The 17,294-nt window shown below is 54.0% G+C and overlaps 8 protein-coding genes across 8 annotated transcripts; 2 read left to right on the forward strand and 6 right to left on the reverse strand.

Moving 5' to 3' along the window:
• Nucleotides 1-44: 44 nt before the first annotated feature.
• Nucleotides 45-1,511, reverse strand: BO82DRAFT_415527 (tryptophanase; the record flags this gene model as incomplete). The annotated part of the gene is made up of 1 exon (XM_025639959.1): nt 45-1,511. The coding sequence occupies exon 1, from the start codon at nt 1,425-1,427 to the stop codon at nt 45-47; it is 1,383 nt and encodes a 460-aa protein (XP_025496609.1). The 5' UTR covers nt 1,428-1,511.
• Nucleotides 1,512-2,598: 1,087 nt separating this feature from the next.
• BO82DRAFT_272554 (carbon-nitrogen hydrolase) lies at nt 2,599-3,811 on the forward strand (the record flags this gene model as incomplete). The annotated part of the gene is made up of 3 exons (XM_025631026.1): nt 2,599-2,858; nt 2,946-3,352; nt 3,423-3,811. 3 exons carry the CDS (start codon nt 2,599-2,601, stop codon nt 3,809-3,811), a joined length of 1,056 nt encoding a protein of 351 aa, XP_025496610.1.
• Nucleotides 3,812-5,109: 1,298 nt separating this feature from the next.
• Nucleotides 5,110-5,797, reverse strand: BO82DRAFT_360724 (uncharacterized protein; the record flags this gene model as incomplete). The annotated part of the gene is made up of 2 exons (XM_025636784.1): nt 5,110-5,572; nt 5,619-5,797. The coding sequence occupies 2 exons, from the start codon at nt 5,795-5,797 to the stop codon at nt 5,110-5,112; spliced, it is 642 nt and encodes a 213-aa protein (XP_025496611.1).
• Nucleotides 5,798-6,387: 590 nt separating this feature from the next.
• BO82DRAFT_388579 (purine-nucleoside phosphorylase) lies at nt 6,388-7,937 on the reverse strand. The gene is made up of 2 exons (XM_025638395.1): nt 7,565-7,937; nt 6,388-7,511 (listed from the first exon to the last, which is right to left on the reverse strand). The coding sequence occupies exons 1-2, from the start codon at nt 7,721-7,723 to the stop codon at nt 6,438-6,440; spliced, it is 1,233 nt and encodes a 410-aa protein (XP_025496612.1). The 5' UTR covers nt 7,724-7,937; the 3' UTR covers nt 6,388-6,437.
• Nucleotides 7,938-10,643: 2,706 nt separating this feature from the next.
• Nucleotides 10,644-11,039, forward strand: BO82DRAFT_397588 (nuclear transport factor 2 family protein; the record flags this gene model as incomplete). Its single annotated transcript, XM_025638947.1, has 1 exon — nt 10,644-11,039. One exon carries the CDS (start codon nt 10,644-10,646, stop codon nt 11,037-11,039), a length of 396 nt encoding a protein of 131 aa, XP_025496613.1.
• A 268-nt stretch (nt 11,040-11,307) lies between these two features.
• BO82DRAFT_86743 (uncharacterized protein) lies at nt 11,308-11,812 on the reverse strand. The gene is made up of 2 exons (XM_025641610.1): nt 11,645-11,812; nt 11,308-11,600 (listed from the first exon to the last, which is right to left on the reverse strand). The coding sequence occupies exons 1-2, from the start codon at nt 11,754-11,756 to the stop codon at nt 11,473-11,475; spliced, it is 240 nt and encodes a 79-aa protein (XP_025496614.1). The 5' UTR covers nt 11,757-11,812; the 3' UTR covers nt 11,308-11,472.
• A 469-nt stretch (nt 11,813-12,281) lies between these two features.
• Nucleotides 12,282-13,483, reverse strand: BO82DRAFT_397589 (isocitrate lyase/PEP mutase family protein; the record flags this gene model as incomplete). The annotated part of the gene is made up of 3 exons (XM_025638948.1): nt 12,282-12,904; nt 12,978-13,125; nt 13,226-13,483. 3 exons carry the CDS (start codon nt 13,481-13,483, stop codon nt 12,282-12,284), a joined length of 1,029 nt encoding a protein of 342 aa, XP_025496615.1.
• A 1,910-nt stretch (nt 13,484-15,393) lies between these two features.
• BO82DRAFT_415533 (uncharacterized protein) lies at nt 15,394-16,961 on the reverse strand (the record flags this gene model as incomplete). The annotated part of the gene is made up of 2 exons (XM_025639960.1): nt 15,394-16,550; nt 16,776-16,961. 2 exons carry the CDS (start codon nt 16,959-16,961, stop codon nt 15,840-15,842), a joined length of 897 nt encoding a protein of 298 aa, XP_025496616.1. The 3' UTR covers nt 15,394-15,839.
• Nucleotides 16,962-17,294: the final 333 nt, after the last annotated feature.

The following is a 17,294-nucleotide window of genomic DNA, read 5'->3' on the forward strand; positions in this document are numbered from 1 at the left end:
ATAGCGTCCACTTTCCTGTAGGACAATACCTATCTATATCTATACTATTCCCTCCGCTCCAACCGCACCGTAAAGTGCCTTAACACCGGCTTCTCCTCCACAATCCGTAACCCCCGCGTAATCTCCGACCTCCGATGATACACCGCAATCAACGCCTGCGCCACATACTCCAGCTGCGCATCGCTATACACCCTCCGCGGCACCGCTAACCGCACCCACTCCGTCTCCGCGAAGCGCTCCTCGCCCGTCTCAGGGTCACGGCCCTGCAGCAACGTCCCAATCTCCACCCCTCGCACTCCACCCTCGACATACAGCTCCACCGCCAGCGTCTGCGCCACATACTCCTCGCGCGGCACCTGCGGGAGGAACCTGCCCGCATCAATGAGAATCGCATGCCCGCCAACCGGCAACTGAATCGGAATCCCCGCCTCGACCAAGCGCCGCCCAAACCGCTGGACCTGCCCGATGCGCGAGCGCAGATACTCCGCGGACGTAACCTCATCCAGCCCAACGGCCAACGCCCCCAGATCCCTGCCCGCCAGGCCGCCGTACGTGCGGAACCCCTCGAACAGGATCACGTACTGCAGCGCCTGGTCGCACCACTCACGGTGCCGGGTGGCCAGGAACCCGCCGATGTTGACCAGGCCGTCCTTCTTGGCGCTCATGAGCATCGCGTCCGCCAGCGCGAAGACCCTCTGGGTGATTTCACGGATGGACACATCGTGGTATTGTGGCTCGCGCTGCTGGATGAACCACGCGTTCTCGGCGAAGCGGGCCGCGTCGATGACAAGGGGTTTGCCGTAGCGGTCAGCGAGTTCCTTGACCGCGGTGAGGTTGGCCAGGCTCACGGGCTGGCCGCCGTTCGTGTTGCAGGTGATGGTCATCAGAACGAAGGGGATATCCTGGTGGCGGTCTTCGAGGAGATTGCGCAGCCTGTTCAGGTCCATGTTGCCCTTGAACGGGTTGTCGCGGTCGGTCACATCGTACGCGCCTTCCGGGAGACAGTCGACGGCGGTGGCCTTGCGGAACTCGATGTGCGCGCGCGTGGTGTCGAAGTGCGCGTTGGCCGGGACGAGCTGGCCCTCGTGCACGAGGACGGAGAAGAGTGCGTTCTCCGCGGCGCGGCCCTGGTGCACCGGCAGGATGTACTCCAGCCCGCAGAGGTCTTGTACCGTGCGCTGGAGGCGATGGAAGGACGACGAGCCGGCGTAGGACTCGTCGCCCGTCATGATCGCGCCCCATTGTCGGTCGCTCATCGCCCCCGTGCCGCTGTCGGTGAGGAGGTCGATGAAGACCCGGTCGCTGGGGAGGGCGAAGAGGTTGTACCCCGCTTCTTGGATCCATTGTTTCCGTTGCTCGGGGGTGGAGGAGCGGATCCATTCGACGGTCTTGATGCGCCAGGCTTCTGGGGTGGCGGTGTTGGCCATGGCTGTGGGTGTTGTCCGTGACGTTTCTGTGGTAGGTCTGATAAGAGAGGGATGGTTTTGTATAGTTTTCGGAATGGAAGCCGTGGTCCAAAGATAGGTTTTTCCCAGTGATATTGACTCAACTTATATATACCTTCTCCAGGAAGTATCAGGTCAAGTGATGTGTTCTGCAGTCCACTTTGCAGAGATTCCTGTTTACATTCATGAACATGCACGTCGCCAGGCTCAGAAGGCTGTCCGATGGCCTAGTTCCGCGTACCGGCAATGAAATGGCGCTGCACCTACGGTCACCTGGACTGTCTCTCCATAAGAAGCAGCTTGGCACACATCAAAAAAGCAGGAAATATCGACCCCGATGATGCAACTCCACAGGGAAATCCGACTCTAGTGCATGGTAGACTCTTGAAACAAGATTAATCGATGTTTAAAGCCTGGTTCGGGTATCGGAGTTCTGCAACAAACCTAAAACGGATGATTTATGCACGAGCCTGCAGCTCGAGCCCTGGGTTCGGCAGCGGAACTGCAGAATCTCAGCCCGGCGGCTTTTGGTTGGTTCATCGCCATCTATATTCTACTTACTATATGAGCCACAATTATTGGCACATATAACCAGACGTAATTCAAGAGTGCGTGACCATACCACAATGACCTTTGCCTTTTCCAGAAACCCTGCCAGATGGAAAAACAAAGACCAAATAGCCGCTGAAGCCAAAGGCCCAGTAGTCTCAGTGTAAGCGGGATTGAAGACGGGCTCGGGAAATAAGTTATCCGGAGCACGAAAGGGTTATCCAGGCCACACAATGGTGCTTTCGCTCAGTCATAGTACCAGAAAGGTACTCAGGGACTGGTTACGCTTATCGTAGTGCTCCATCTTCCGGTACTGAGACCAACCGGCTCTTCGGGTATTGACTATCAGAAACTCCAGATCCCAGAGCCTCCGACACCGGCACGGGATTTGAATGTGTGAGGAAAGCGTCACAAACCCCGGGATGCCGATGATCCTTATCTTGTTGGTCCACTTGGGTATCAGGAAGCTGGTGATAGCGAGATATCAGGAGAGGCACGATGGCAAGATCGCACAGCACCAGATTAGAAGTGAGGAGGTATAAGTACAGATATACACAACACATCTTCATCTCCTCAACCTAACAAAATCTACCCAAAGATGAAAATGCGTGCCCTCCGTCTTCTCGCCCTCGGCCTCCTCAGCACCTGCCATGCCACCTCCACCCACCACGAAGACTACACCAACCTCACGGTAGCGGTAGTCCGTGCTCCACCAGCCAACTGGCCCCTCCCAGTGATGAACAAGAACTGGACGGACATTCCCTTCGACCTGAACGCCACCGTCGCCAAAGCAGTCGACTACATCGCCGAGGCCGCCTCCAACGGCGCCAACCTGATCGTGTTTCCCGAACTCTGGTTCCCAGGGTGAGCCCCCCACCCCCTCCCTCCATCCCCAAACCCACCCATCAACCATGCACCACTAACCACTAACCACCACCTGAAACGCAATAGATATCCCAAAGGCCTAGCCAGCAACACCAGCATAACCCCCGCCCAACTCACCTCCTACCTAACCAACTCCCTGACCATCCCCAGCCCGCAATGGACCCGCCTCCTCGCCGCCGCCCAGACCCACGGCATCTACATCGTCCCCGCCTTCTCCCACCGCGTCGACAACCACATCTTCATGGCCCAGGCCCTGATCTCCCCGGCCGGGGAGACGCTGCTGCTGCGGCATAAACTCCGCCCCTCCGGCGGCGAGCGCACCATCTGGTCGGACGGGACCTTGGATAGGTTGCAGGTGATTGCGACGCCGTACGGTCGCTGGGGGCTGCTAGAGTGCTGGGAGCACTTTCACCCCGCGATGACGTTCAATGTCCAGGCGCAGCAGGAGACGTTGCATATTGCGTCTTGGCCTTGTTCGTGCTTGCCCTATTTTTTCTCACCTCACAGCTGCTCAACGGCTAACAAATCGTTCGATCAAAATAGACATGCCAGACGAAAATACCCCGGCAGCAGAGTACTGGGAATCGAACGAGATCAACGTGGCCGCGGCGCGGACGTACGCGGTCAACGCCGGGGCGCCGCTGGCGATGGCGGCGGTGGGGAATGCCAGGCTGTTGAGCGCCGAGGGGTTGGATGAGGTGGTTGTCGGGGCTGGGGTGTCGTTTGAGGAGGTGCCGTTGGTGTATGCTTCGTTCAATACGACGGGGCTGGCGGGGACGCTGCCGTACGATACTGATGGGGAGCAGTCGTGGGGGACGTTGGGGCAGATCGTGCGGGGCTTTCCGGGCTATATTCCTAAGGTCGTTGGGGATTTCGTGGCGAGGAGGTTTGTGGATGTGGTGGGGTTGGTGCAGGAGTTGAGGTCGGATTGAGTCGAAAAAATGGGAAGCGGACATTTCTAGTTTTGCAGAATACCCGGTTCTGTTTTGGGGTTCTTGGGGCTGGTTTTCTTTTGCTCCCTTCGCGTCCTGCCAGATTGAGTGGAGGGGGGAGAAGGTGATTACCACGAGATTAGGGCGCAATCTGATAACGATCATAGACCGGTGCATGCGTAGCAAGAATCTCTGAATTTATATTCGTGGCCAACTGTGCCGCCTATATGAGTCGTTATAAGTCTCTCTTCCTCTTCCGCTGTCATTTTAAGAAGACCCGTCACCTTGTATTGTATATATGCTTTGTAGCTATATGCCCTACGCCCGGGCATCCCGAATGTGGTCCCGAGAACCCGCAATTCCCTCGATGTTCCCCGCATTCAAAGACCGGCTGGTCTTCGCGGCATGTGCCACTCTACAATTCCTCTTGGACTGATTGAAATAACCTGATTCCAACAGCGTGCAATGTGAGATCATAGTATGCTTGCGTACGTCACGATGGAGGCCAACCTCCGCGCCGCAAAGTAAGCTTTACCACCACAAAGTCAATCCACGCCGGGTGAGCACCGGCCGGACCTTGTGCCCTAATCAGCCTATATGTGAGTTCGACGTTTGGGCGTGGTTGTCATCCACCACGAATTTGTTATTTCGGCACGTGGAAGCGGTGGTTTATGTAAAATCATCGAGGGGGAATCTTTACCTGACTGATAGGTAGAATTTTAAACCATATTCCATATCCAGATCTTGAGGCGGAGGCCAGTGCAAAGCCGGCGCGTTGAATCCTTCGTTGTATCTATACAATGTCTGCTTGGGATTGGGGTTCACACGGGCCAGTGACTGAAATACCACCTTCCATGGAACACTGCTACCTACCTAGCTATGTTTGCTGTACCCTTTCAGATGCCGATTTCTTGCCGTATATTTAGATCATAGCAATATACTAGATCTGTATCATATCAAAAGGTTACAGTATGACCAGCTCCGCGACCTGGATAATACTATTTCTGTTGTTGAATTAAAAAATACAGGCAACAACGGAACAGCCACAGCTGTTCAACATGAGAATGAGGCGGTGGTAAACTGCGCAGGAGTCTCCCTTCAACATAACCTGAAGGAATGTGTCATCCTTGATTCGATGGTCATCCTCGGCCCCACCAATTCGTCTTGTTCTGGATAACCCAGGTCTTCCAGTCCCGGCATATCAGCCCCAGGAAGATCAGGCTCAACCGCCCTGTCCTCAAGCCAATCCCTACACTTGCCATACAAAATATCCCGCTCGGGGCCATGACTGTTCAAGTTCAGCTTGGAAGGATGCCCAATTCTCTCCTCCGCCCAAGCGAGATACCGGTATCCCGAGGGGAACCGCTCGACCTCCTCCTCGGGAATCTCGAAGGCCTTAGCTTAGCGGGGTGGACAGGGACGAACTTGTCCTTATCGAAGAGAAGAGTGTAGAAGCAGACGCCCCAGCGACCCGCGCGCTTCTTCAGCAGGAAGAAAACCCGGCAGTCGGCCTCGTTGTCCATTTCCACACCACTAAACGTAAAGCGGCAGGTGATGGTGGTCTTCATCTTGCACACCGCGCGGGTCAGCGTCGGATCGACCTCGACGGGCGAACCGCAGGTCCAGTGCAGGATATCCATGAAGCTCAATCCCGCGGCGAAACCGGCCTTGGAGGCCTCGATGAACTCGTCAATGGTGCCCTGCTTCCAGGAGGTGGCGACGTAGGCGGCATCGAAGAAGATGGCGAGGTAGTTCTGCCATCTGTACCATGCCAACACCGTTAGGTATAATTCACATTAGGGTTCACAAGATGGGAAACGCACTCCGCAGCATTCCGGTAGCTGCCCATCCCTCGCAGATCTCGCGGATTTTGAAGCGCTCCAGCGCCTCGCGGCCGAGATCGGTGCCCTTGGCGTTATTGCGAAGCGCGCTCCGGGCGTAGGTGCCTTCTGCCGGAGGCGTGACGGGGTATCGGTCAGAAACCATAGCTAGACCTGTCAATAGGTTTATTCAGAGGGCGAGAGTTTTGCTGTGAGGATTGACGTACACAAGGCGACGAACGGCACCTCATATATGCTGCTCATATCGCCGAAGCACGGCTTTTAGGCTCGATTGACGTCACCTAATCAAATCTCGCCCCTCTACATAACTGTGTATCTTTCGATGATTTTGAGGTGTAAACGTTAACTGGAATTAGGTGTCGAGGTCGGCAGCATCGGAATTAGGGGATTTTCTGCTTGCATTTGGACACTGGCTATTTCTGTCTGAGTGAGGAATTCCACCCTCTGGGCTACTCGCGCATTCATCTTTGAGCTGCTTCACTTTGTGAGGGGAGGGAAAGCTTGTTTCTGGACCACGTTAAAATCCGGCGCGAAGTTTAGAGTGTCGGGCCGGAGGTGTTAGGTTCAAGCTCTTGATGCTATCCTTAGTTGTGCACTCAGACGGGAGTGCTAATTCATCGTACATGGCTTAATCTCTATGGCTATCCTTACCTTACGCAGAGTAAGGATTGATAGAAGGTAGGCAAATGAGCGAAAACTGGTCGCATACCTAACTAACGTGTAACATTATATTGTTCTAATCTATCATTACATCCGCACACATGATCGTAAACATTTCTAGGTCTTTACAAACGGACAAAGCGCTTGCCCATGCTGCGCTTCTTGAGGATGGCGCCGGCCTCTTCGAGAGCCTGAGCACGGCCCGGACCGTAGTCGGGGGTAGCACCGAGAGTGCCGAAGATGTCACCGAGGTAGTTGCGGGGCTTGATGCCGGCGGCGAAGGTGCTGTTCCAGTTGGCCAGGATACCCTCGACGATCTTGATACCGGCATTGTACAGGTTCTCGACGGCGGGCTCGAAGGCGCCCTGGGTGGAGTAGAGCAGGTTGTAGCGGGCAGTCTCGCCGGGGTAGGGGCGGTCGAAGTCCGAGGCGGTGCGCATGACGATGATGCGGGAGAAGTCGGTGAGGTTGTGCTTCGAGGCGCGGACGAGGGCCTCCAGGGTGGCGTTGTCCTCCTGGGCGGTGGTGCAGTACTCGCCGGTGCCGTTGGTCCAGATCTTGGTGGTGTTGTCGAAGGCCTCGCCCAGCAGGCGGCCGCTGAAGTACACGTCGCTGGTGGTCACGTCGCACAGGCGAACGGAGGGGCCCTGGGTGCCGGCCTTGTAGAGACCATCCTCGGTGGCGTACTTGGCGCGGTAGGCCTTGGCGTCGTCGCTGTCGGCCAGGGTAGCGTTGCGGGCGAAGCCGGCGGCGATCTTGCGCAGCTCGTCGTTCACCTCGAACACCTCCGTACCGTAGATGCTGGTGGGGTACTGGTCGGCGTAGTAGCCGCCCTGGGGGAAGTAGCCCGTGGTAGCGTTGGCGGGCATCTCGCGCATGTCAATCTCATACTGCAGAGCCACCTGGATGGCAAAGCGGGCGAAGGTCACGTCGCAGATGCTCGCGCGCTCGGGGTTGACGCCGGCAATACCAGCGACGAGGAAGTAGGTCTTAGTCAGATCGAACATGGGGTTGAAGACGACCGACGCAACGGTGATGGCAGCGTTGATCTCAGATTCACCAGTGATGAGCTGGCAGATGGTGTAGTCCGCCGTGCAGTGGACATCGGGGAAGGCGGGAGAAGCGCCAGGGATGGTGATGTTGTGAGCCAACAGATCGAACTCCGGGATACCCCACCAGATCTCGGCCTCAGGCGCAAACTGCAGGGATTGTGAGCTTGGGATCATGCTGTGCTAGAAGGTGCTGGGCTTACCATCGACACGATGAACACCTTAGGGGTGATCTTAGCCGGCGTGTGGCTCACGACAACATCGCGAGGCTGCTGCACGGGAACAGAGCGAGCCACAGCCAGGGAAGACAAGCAGCTGCCGGCGAGCAGGAGGCCCGCGGTGACGGATTGGAGGAGCTGCATCTTGTACGCGTTTGGAAATGTGAGAGAGCACACTTTCTTCCCAGTGAGAGGCCGCGCAACACCTCTTATATAGAGTCACAATTGGTAGAATTTTCTGGGCTTCGCGCGGGAAGCAATGGGGAAGCAGTCGGCAAGCACCGATCCATGTGCAAGTCCACCTGCAGGAAAAATCGGTATCCATTATCCATAGATGAGCTGATTAGGAAGGATCAGCGCTGATAAGTTAGGAGTACCTAGCGATCGGCAGTCGAAGCAGCTTATCCAGCCAGCCAATGATCGTCGTTTTATTGGTACCGAACCAGCCTTCTGGCTGAAGAATCCCCACTTCTAACGTGATTTAGCCAAGGCCGGCCACGGTTTGTTCTCCGTGGTTCCACTATTATTGCAATGGTGCAGAAAATGGCTGGGTGATCTCCAGCAACAACGAAACTCCCAGCGTGAACAAGCATGAACACCTGAGCTGATCAATTTTGCTGCATAAGATGACATGTTACAGTCGATGAGTTCACAGCTAGCGCAGGAACCGATCGGAGACATCCGAAAAGATAGAAAGGCTGCCAGTGATAAGATGAGAGCGCAAGATTGAGGAGGATAGAATCAGCGATAAGGGCACCCGTCTTGTGCGGTGGAGCTTTATTTATCTGGTTCTTATCGCGCCCTCGCCCTCCAGTCAGAAGGAGGGTCAGTTATCGGCGGCCCACCGGACTCCTGTTGACTCTCCATCTTCCCAGACAGGGCAAGACACCCAGCATGGCGAAGGGGTCACTATCACCGTCTGCCTTCGTCGGAGATGGCCGCTCCCTGCATGACAGCCAGCGATGAAGTCAAAAAATATAGCTAAAAGGCGGGGAAGTGGATAAATCAGCCGGAGTAGACGGGGAAAAGAGTTGAGGGGAAGCTTCGAAGAATTCTTTCTCGAAAGCTTCTTGCCGCCATGACACGTGACTGCGATTTGAGGAAGCTGGAACCATGCTAAACAAAAAAGAAAATAAAAAAAAATATGAGGCCTTTTTCAGAGATGGGGACACCACCTCCCAACTTCCCAAGGCATCCGAGACTGATAAGTACCAATGAGCCGGACAAATCCAGACCTGGTCGCCAGTGGCTGAAAATCGCTCAACCCAATGCTACTGGAAGGTCCGTGACCAGCTGTTGGGGCTGGCAGTGGGCACTAGGCAGACAGCTCTTCAAAGCTGATTATTCCGAGTGGCTTTTTGTTGATTGAGGGCATTGCAAGCCTTCTGCCAATGCTACCTTGTTGTGCTTTATCTACTACAGCATACCAGGCTGCATGCGCCTGCAATGACTCCCTGTCTCAATGCGATCCCGCCACCCCGACAATTCAGTGAAGCCAAATTGCTGCTCAACAACCATTGTCCTCCGAGGTATGAACGAAGATATGGCGCAGATTCGTGTACTGCTTGTCTCATCGGTTGTGATGTGTTGCGATCCCGCACCATCATGGCGAGAGATAAGCCATCTCTAAAAATCCGAGGGATGAGACTAGCTCGGCCACCGCGCCAAAGCTAGAGGTCCACATCTCGACTAAACGCTTTCCAGATTATGCTAAATCGTTCCATTGGTGGAGACCTGGCTGAAGACTGTCCCTTGGCTAACCGCCGTCACGAAAGTCTTATTGAGGCTGTCACTGTGTCTGTGTCTGACCCAGCCTCGCGGGCTGCTTCTGGTATACCGGTTGGATGCGGATACTCCTTGGCTCGTCCGGATTTTGAAAGTGGGTTCAAGTTGTAATTGAGACTCTGGACGAGGTGAGTCAGAGCTTAGGAAGTTTTTTTTGCTAGCTTGTGATTGAGTGTAGTTGGATTGTTGGGAGGTATGCTTTTTCCCCGGGATGCTTTCCTGAGGCGATAGAGACTAGCAGATCTCTGTGTAGAGTTATAGAAGTAATTTTCGATAGTGATTAGCCAAAGATGTGTGATTGGTAGCAGTCAGGTCTGTCACGGGTTTATGCACGATGTAGCGATGGAAGGTGAAACTATGAGTAGAAGGCTAGAGATAGCGGCCCGTGCTGATGCCTCAGGCATAGATAAACATCTTTTGTGTCGTACCGGAACAAGCACATGACCTGGATAATGCATTGTTTGCACCGATGCATGCAAACATGACAACCATTGCATACGGTGCACCACCAGCACCACCAGCAACACCAGCAACACCATGGCGCAACACCACCCCAGCCTCTCCCCTCAATTGACACCTGCCAAAACACAGTCCAGAACAACTACACCTACACTCAGCATTCCAACTCTAATCCATATTCTTGTTCTATCTCATCCTTTATTTCCTTTCCCCCTTCTAAAGTCACCCCGTGCAGTCATGTCCTCCCTGAGTCTCTCCTACTGCGTCACCACCCCTCTATCCTCACCTGCGTCATCCGGTAACGCAGATCTCGCCAAATTATGGTCCACAGGAGAGCCAGACGGTCATCGCATGACATGACACGGCTGAGTCTTCCTCTGCCATCACGGGGACCGGGAGGGGAGGGGGGAGTATTACATATACTGAGGACACGAAAAGAGAGTGTCGCGACGTCATCCACGTGGGGTACAACGCCCATGACGTCACCGCTCTGCTGCACCCCCGTCGACCCTCATCTTTCCGTCTTATTCCTGGCATCGCAACCTTCTGGTTCTGTTTTCCTTTTATACTCTGGACAACGTTACGTCTGCCTCTATACCCGCCATCTAACTAAACCTGCGCGTGCGCTGCGTTGAGATATCGAGAGCCTACCTCAGTACGTCGCATCCCCGCCCCTCCTTCAACTTGAGTGAGAAACAACTGACTAACCAAACAACCAGACCTCAACCCAATCCTCTCTCCTAAACTACACCCAAACTCACCTTCAAAGCCCAGCAACACCTCCACCCCACCGCCGACCCTAACACAAAGTCCAACCAAAATGGCCCCAATCCACGAACGCATCCGCGACGACCTCCTGGCCATGGAACGCCGACTCTGGACGGCGCTGACCTCGGCGGACCCCGGCCCGGAGATCAAGAAGATGTCGAACGACGACGCCAACTTCCTCTTCCCGAAGCGCGACATCCTCACGCTGCAGAGCAAGGACCCGTCCCTGTCGGAGGCGCTGAAGCCGCCCTTCCACCACTTCGAGGAGTACGAGCTCAAGGACGTGCGCGTGCTCATCATCGATTTGATGGCGGGCACAGTCACCTACAAGATCAACGCGCGGCTGCGCGGCAAGATCCACTTCAACGGCACGGGGTCGACGACGTGGAGCCAGGGGTCCGACGGCGAGTGGCGGATCGTGGTGCATCAGGAGACGTCGTTGGAGTAGATTCCTCCTCCCCCCTCTCAGCAAGACTTCCGTGCAATAAGTGGGGGGAAAGTGAGGAGGAGGACAAGGGCAATGCATGCCTACTGTTTTGATTTCGCTTCATGATTGATACTCTTTACTGTTTTACCGAACCTATTATTTTCTCTGAGTTGAGGTGTTCTTGATGAAGCCAGCGTCGTTGGGCGGATTTACCTCTTTTTTCCTTTTTGTTTTCTTTCCTTCTTCGACCATTTCATTCTCGCCGCCCCCCCAGTCTCATTCATGTTACATACTTCCCCTTTCGATGTCCTTACGTGTATGTGTCATGTGTGATGAAAGTCTCATTCGATAATTCGTCTTTTCCTTCCACAGCTCAACGTATAAACCCCACCATATTCTTACCCCCTTGGCATGTAAACACCATATCCGGCTAGTAGCTGCCCATTATTAAAGACTATACAAGAGAAGAAAAGCAAGCATATCCCCCGAAAAAAAAAATCTGAATGATTGTACTCCGCCTCCGCCGAGGATCCCAAAAATAAAATAATAAGACCAATAGTCCATCAAAGAACCAGCCCCCAGCTATGTAGTCAGTCTAATGATCGACACGGGATACATGAACGTACAAGATAGTCCCACTCTTTCCCTACAAGGCTGCATAACAACCCCCGAAAATGGGGCTATAAGCAAGGTAACCGCCTCATTCGGTTGGAAGTGTTCCATCCGCACTATTCTCATAGTTTGGTTGATTTTCGAGAGGATCGCTGCGATAGTCAAATCCCGATATTTATTTCACTCCAAAAAAAAAAAAAAAAAAAAAAAATAAGGAATGGAACGGAGATCGCGAGAGACGGGCCGAGAAAGAAAAACCAAAACAAAGAAGCAATCAAGAATTCAGGCAGAAGGTTGAAAATGCTAGGAGATAAAGATTAGTCGAGTTTGTAAAGCTTCTCGATCAGGACCAGTGTTTCTTTCATTCGATGTATTCATTTTGCTTGAGCAGACGATAATATATATCCCATATAGTAGGGTGTGTATCTGTGCGTGATGCCCCGGAACCTTCTAGGTACAAATTCCCACATCCACATCCATCAAGGATAGAAAAGGGGATATATGTAAGTAAAGGAAAAAAAAAAAAAAAAGAAAAGAGAATGATCTCCCAAATGGGAGATATTAGACGGGTACGAGGTAGGGAAAGAAAATGACACCGGAAAAGCAATATGCTAGAGACAAAAGAAGAAAAGGAAAAAAGGAAAACCAAGTCTAGACACCATTGGAGAACCCATCACCACCAGCCTCGGTATCAATGCGCATCGCATCCATCAGTCCACAAACCTCAAACAACTTCTTGGGGCCCATTCCCTCGGGCAACCCCACGACGCCGTCCTTCTTCAACCGCTCCAGCGCCGCCTTGATGCCCATGTAGGCCGGGGTGATGCAGCAGAAGGAGAAGATCATGATGCGGAAGCCCATCTCCTTGGCCTCCTCGGTGGAGATGACGGGCCCGGCGCCGTTCTCGACCATGTTCAGCAGCAGGGGCCAGGGGGCCAGGTCCTTGACCGCCTGGCGGGCCATCTCCTTGGAGGTGAACCCCTCGAGCAGGCCGACGTCGCAGCCCAGGTCGCGCGCAGCTTTCAGGCGCTTGATACACTCGTCGTAGCCGTGCTGCTGCAGGGCGTCTGTGCGCGCGATGAGCACGATGTCCGAGCGCAGCCGGTCCTTGGTGATCTTCGCCGCCCGCAGGCGCGTCAGCCACTCCTCCTGGGAGACGACGCGCTTGCCGGCCAGATGGCCGCAGCGCTTGTTGGCAATCTGGTCCTCGATGTGGAAGCCGGCGACGCCGGCTTGGATGTACTGCTGCACCGACTTGGCAACGAAGAGGGGACCTGAAATCCTTCGTGTTAGTTATTTGGGTCTGTGGAGGTGTCAATGGGTGGATGGTGGAAAGAAACTGCCTACCTCCGTATCCGGTATCCATATCAGCAATGAGTGGGGGGCCGTAAGGATCCAGATTGGCTATCATCTCGGCGTTGGTTCGCATCTCGTACAGATGGGCCAGACCAAGATCTGCCTGTCCGAGCCGGGAGGCAGTAGTGCCGGCTCCGGTCTAAAGCGGGTCGTCAGCGCATCCGTCGGGATAATTATGGGGATCGGACTGGGGAATCTGTAGCACCAGTCCGGGGGAGAGAGAGGGGAAGCCAAGTTACCATGTACATGGCTTTGAAGCCAAGATTCATTGCAATTCGGGCGGACAATCCATCGTATACACCGGGGCAAATGATCAATTCGTTGGTTTCTTTTAATTGCCTGCGCAGCTTGGACGCGCCCGTCACCAGCTGGAGGTTGACAATAGGCTCCTGCCGCGAGCCGTTGATATCGTAGTAGCCGTCCTGCTCGACGGTGATGGTGATTGTGTTCGTCATGCTGATGGTGGAGGCGGAGTCAGGGGTATCAGCTACTTTCATTGTTATTAGAGATATTCAAGATGTGATGAGGAAGAAAAGGAAATGAGCTGATGATGATTGAGATCAATGGACGGGTTTATCGAGGGGCTTTATATCTATTCATCTGCCTTTGGTCTCGGGGCAATGTCTGTCCGCGAGGCAATAATTGATTGCCATGAGGACAGTGTCATATCGCTGTCTAGAACCGGCATCCGTTTCCTGCAACCCCCTCTCGGATCATACTTGTTGTAACTCAAGGCCTTGGCCGACGAATATCGTCGTCAACTCCGACCAGATATCGATACTAGGCATTCTTGGCCGCTATTGCAGCTGGACACCCCCATCCAGTTCGCCAATGATCGTGATTTGTTCTTGTGATGAGCCGAGCACGCCTAACTGTGATCCGACAAGATAGCAGATAAGCTCTGAATACTTCGTTGAGGCCCTCTCAACAACTGGCTGAACTGGAAGAACATAATACGGGTAGAAGGCTGATAGGTTCTCAGGATCAGATACGCGCCTCAAAGGCTCCGATAATGCCTTCCTATGTTCGTTCTGAATCCTGCGCCGGGGAAGTTTGGTCGTGCCGGGGGTGGTACAGGGGGAGGGCCACCGAGGGGGTGGAGACAGAGCACTAGTTCCCAACCAGACTAGGATGCATGTCAGACATTGATCACGCACAGAGCTCCCGTCTTCAGAGAAGTGTATCGCTGCCCCCTCTCCTCCACCTTTTCTGCGTCGTTAGCTCGTGGAGTTGATTGGTGACTGGCCACGCTGATCTGCACGAATAGAGTCGTAAGCGGCTCGGCTGATGCACCGGAAGTTAAACGGCATCCCACTACGGAGCCGGGGGGCAGTCTTGCCGTGAAGGACGTGGACCCATGGTTGGCGGAGAATCCGGCCAGCAGTAGTGTCGGAGGTAATCAGTCAGGATGAAGGGGGGTGAAGGATGGTGGATGCGTGCTGATAGCTACACAGAAATCCCACGGCAGAGCCGAAATCTCACTGGATAGCTGCACTGGGTACTATCATCGCCGAGATTAGACTGCATTCACGCGCAGGGGCCAAGTAGCTTGGCACGTTGGTCGTGTCAGTCTCGACCTGACGCCATGCGCTCGCCGATCACTTCTCTTCTTGTGCTATTGCTGGTGGTATACACTCCGTGTGTTGTCTGTCTGTGACCAATTTGTGTAACGGACTGGATCGCAAAACCTCGCAAGGGGTTCGATCCGGAGACTTGGTCTTGCGCAGGAACCAAGTGCCCGATGCGGCGTCGAAGAACGGCCTGTTTCGGTTGGGTAGTGGATGACTCAGTGCGTGGATGCAAAAATTGCGAATGTGTCGCCGTGCAAGGCTGATGATCATACAATGACTATCGACGATATTCCATAGAGCTATAGGGGACGAGAAAGGAGGAGGAGTAGAGTGAGTGGTAGGTTCGGACCACGATGGACGTCGCGCGCAAATCACCCGATTGGCCATTTAGCGTAGATTGGCCGAAGCCAGCTGTTCCGCTCAACTCCGTATTTGTCCGGCTTGGCCGCCCTGAAGCTATCGCTAAACCTCCGCGGCAGGACCCGTTGCCTATCTTCTGGTTCACCACAGTCATGCTCAGCTCAGCTCATCTCACCTTGCTCATAGTCAAATCCACCACATGGTAGGAGAAAAGCGGGAGAGACACTGCTCAGCCTTGGGACAACTTGAAAACTTCTCCACGAACTAGGCCGACAGCATCGTCTGGGGAGGGCGAAGGGTCCGCAGTGGGGCTTAGCATTCTGCAGTATCGATTGCACCTTGGCCCGATACTTGCTTCCGCACAAGCCAACATGACCCGCTAGGCATCTTCGGAGTGATGAAGCGAGAGGGGTTCGGAAAAGCACAAATCCGTCGATTACTGCTCTCAGCTGGTCCGGACCTCAATTGCCCATGCGTGTTTGACATGGCGTGCGGCGTCTCAATCATTCTCCGTGACGAACAGTGGTTTCCAGCGCGGGGCGCCTAATCATTCATTTTCTGGACTACAATATGGTGGGCGGAAAAGGCCAGGTCGTGTTGCGCGTGATCGACAATTTTACTCACGACTGCCAAGAGGACCCTGAGCATTCTTGGTGGCGATGAACGTGCCACCTCGCTTGTCACCGTTGCATCCCCCTTCAGAGACAAAATTTGGACTCGACTGGGTCAAATCCGACCGCACATGTCGAGGAATGGCTCTGAAATGTGCCAGTCGTCAGTATCGTAGGCAGCAAGTCAGATCCGTGACGAGTTAGTCAACCAGCTCTCATGCTCCGTCTTGGGGCTAAGGAAGGTAGGTTCGCAGCACGATCAATCTGAGGTTTTCTCAACAGGGTGAGTTTTGCATTTGTTCTGACCGTCATTATGTCCCTACAGCCACCCACGGGTTGTGATCCGCATATCCGTATGGCACCCAGGAGTATCGAAAGTATTTCTCCAGCACCACCTGCTGGTAGGTCATGTCGTCGACACAATACCCGCCACCGCCGGGTCCAATATGGGGACAATGTACGGGCGGGTTGAATCGCACCATGTTGTCATGCACTTCGCGGCACAGCAAAGTGTTCTGACCCATCTCGTATGGCAAGCCGAAGCGGACTCTCTGGGTCAGGAACACCACGCAATCCTCCTTGGAGGCGTACTGCTGGTTGGGCCCGTGACAGTGATCCTGATGTGTCTGGCAGATGGTGTCTGCAAGCAGAGCAGCCACTTTGTTCTGAATCTGGACTGAATCATTCAGATGAAACATCTTTCCGGCTGCCTGCATGAGAGGAACGAAGAGATAATCCAGCCAACGGAAGACGGCATCATACTGTGTGATCTTGCCGGAGGAGTCGTACTGGAACCAGGTGTCAATCGCGGCGGGGACTACCAGCTGGAAGGTGGTGATGTTGAAGGTGATGAGAGTGGTGGCCGCGGCGATATTGTCGGTGGCCGCGAACTGGGTGATGTTGTACGCGATAGGAGGCCCGAAGATCCCGGGGTGGTCAGGCTGCGAGAAGAGGCCGAAGATATACTCGTTGTTGAGTTCGCGACCGTCGAAGGTGCGAGTTGCGTGAACACGTCCTTGGACCTGCGATGGAAGAGGAGATTAGAGATGAAGATGTGGAAGGAAGTTGGGCGGGGAAGGCAGGAGTTGGAGTTTGGAGAAAGCGGGACGGGTCTGAGTAAATACAAAACGGGGTGTTGGCCGTGTTGGCCGTGTTATCCGTCATTGGCGGAGATGGTGAAAAACAGGAATAGAGATAGATTGGGAATACGATCCATTGCACCTGAAAATAGCAAAATAAACACCTACATCGGCTGCGAAGATAGAGGAGTCATTGGCTTCGATGTGACCCCGGTTAGTGGGATAGAGGAAATTCTGCCAGAAATAGTTCTGCAGCATCCACAGCTCGTGATAGGAGTAATGGGTGCCATTAGGGCTGGCACTAATTACAGTGCTAGTGATAAAATGGTATAGCAACAGGAGAACCACCAACATGGTGTAGGAAAGTTGAAGAATTGATTAACTCGAAGACGCCTAGTGTCCGCTGCGACAGACACAACAACTACTTCGGCAGTCTGCCATGACCTATTTATATCTGCCTCCATCCCGTCCTTGGTGTCAATGCGCAGAGATCCTTGGGCCCTTCAACCAAACACCAAACATGGTCAACCTGCGAGTATTATTGAATAGGAGTCTAGTCTGGCTGTTATTCCAACTCTTTGTCTTCCAACGACCACAATCAATTTATCCGACCCGCGCCCCCGCTGTATGTCTTTGCCTGCTGAGTAACGGGATGCCGTGTGATGAAGCCGCAAACATGCACGATCC

The sequence above is a fragment of the Aspergillus uvarum genome (assembly GCF_003184745.1).
Source record: "Aspergillus uvarum CBS 121591 unplaced genomic scaffold BO82scaffold_3, whole genome shotgun sequence".
NCBI lineage: Eukaryota > Fungi > Ascomycota > Eurotiomycetes > Eurotiales > Aspergillaceae > Aspergillus > Aspergillus uvarum.

Coding starts and splice junctions, on each gene's coding strand:
- BO82DRAFT_388579 (XM_025638395.1), bottom strand. CDS start 7,723: ATGCAGCTCCTCCAATCCGTCACCGCGGGCCTCCTGCTCGCCGGCAGC. Junction 7,512..7,564: donor AGGTGTTCATCGTGTCGATG/GTAAGCCCAGCA, acceptor CAATCCCTGCAG/TTTGCGCCTGAGGCCGAGAT.
- BO82DRAFT_86743 (XM_025641610.1), bottom strand. CDS start 11,756: ATGAGAATAGTGCGGATGGAACACTTCCAACCGAATGAGGCGGTTACC. Junction 11,601..11,644: donor GGAAAGAGTGGGACTATCTT/GTACGTTCATGT, acceptor CTGACTACATAG/CTGGGGGCTGGTTCTTTGAT.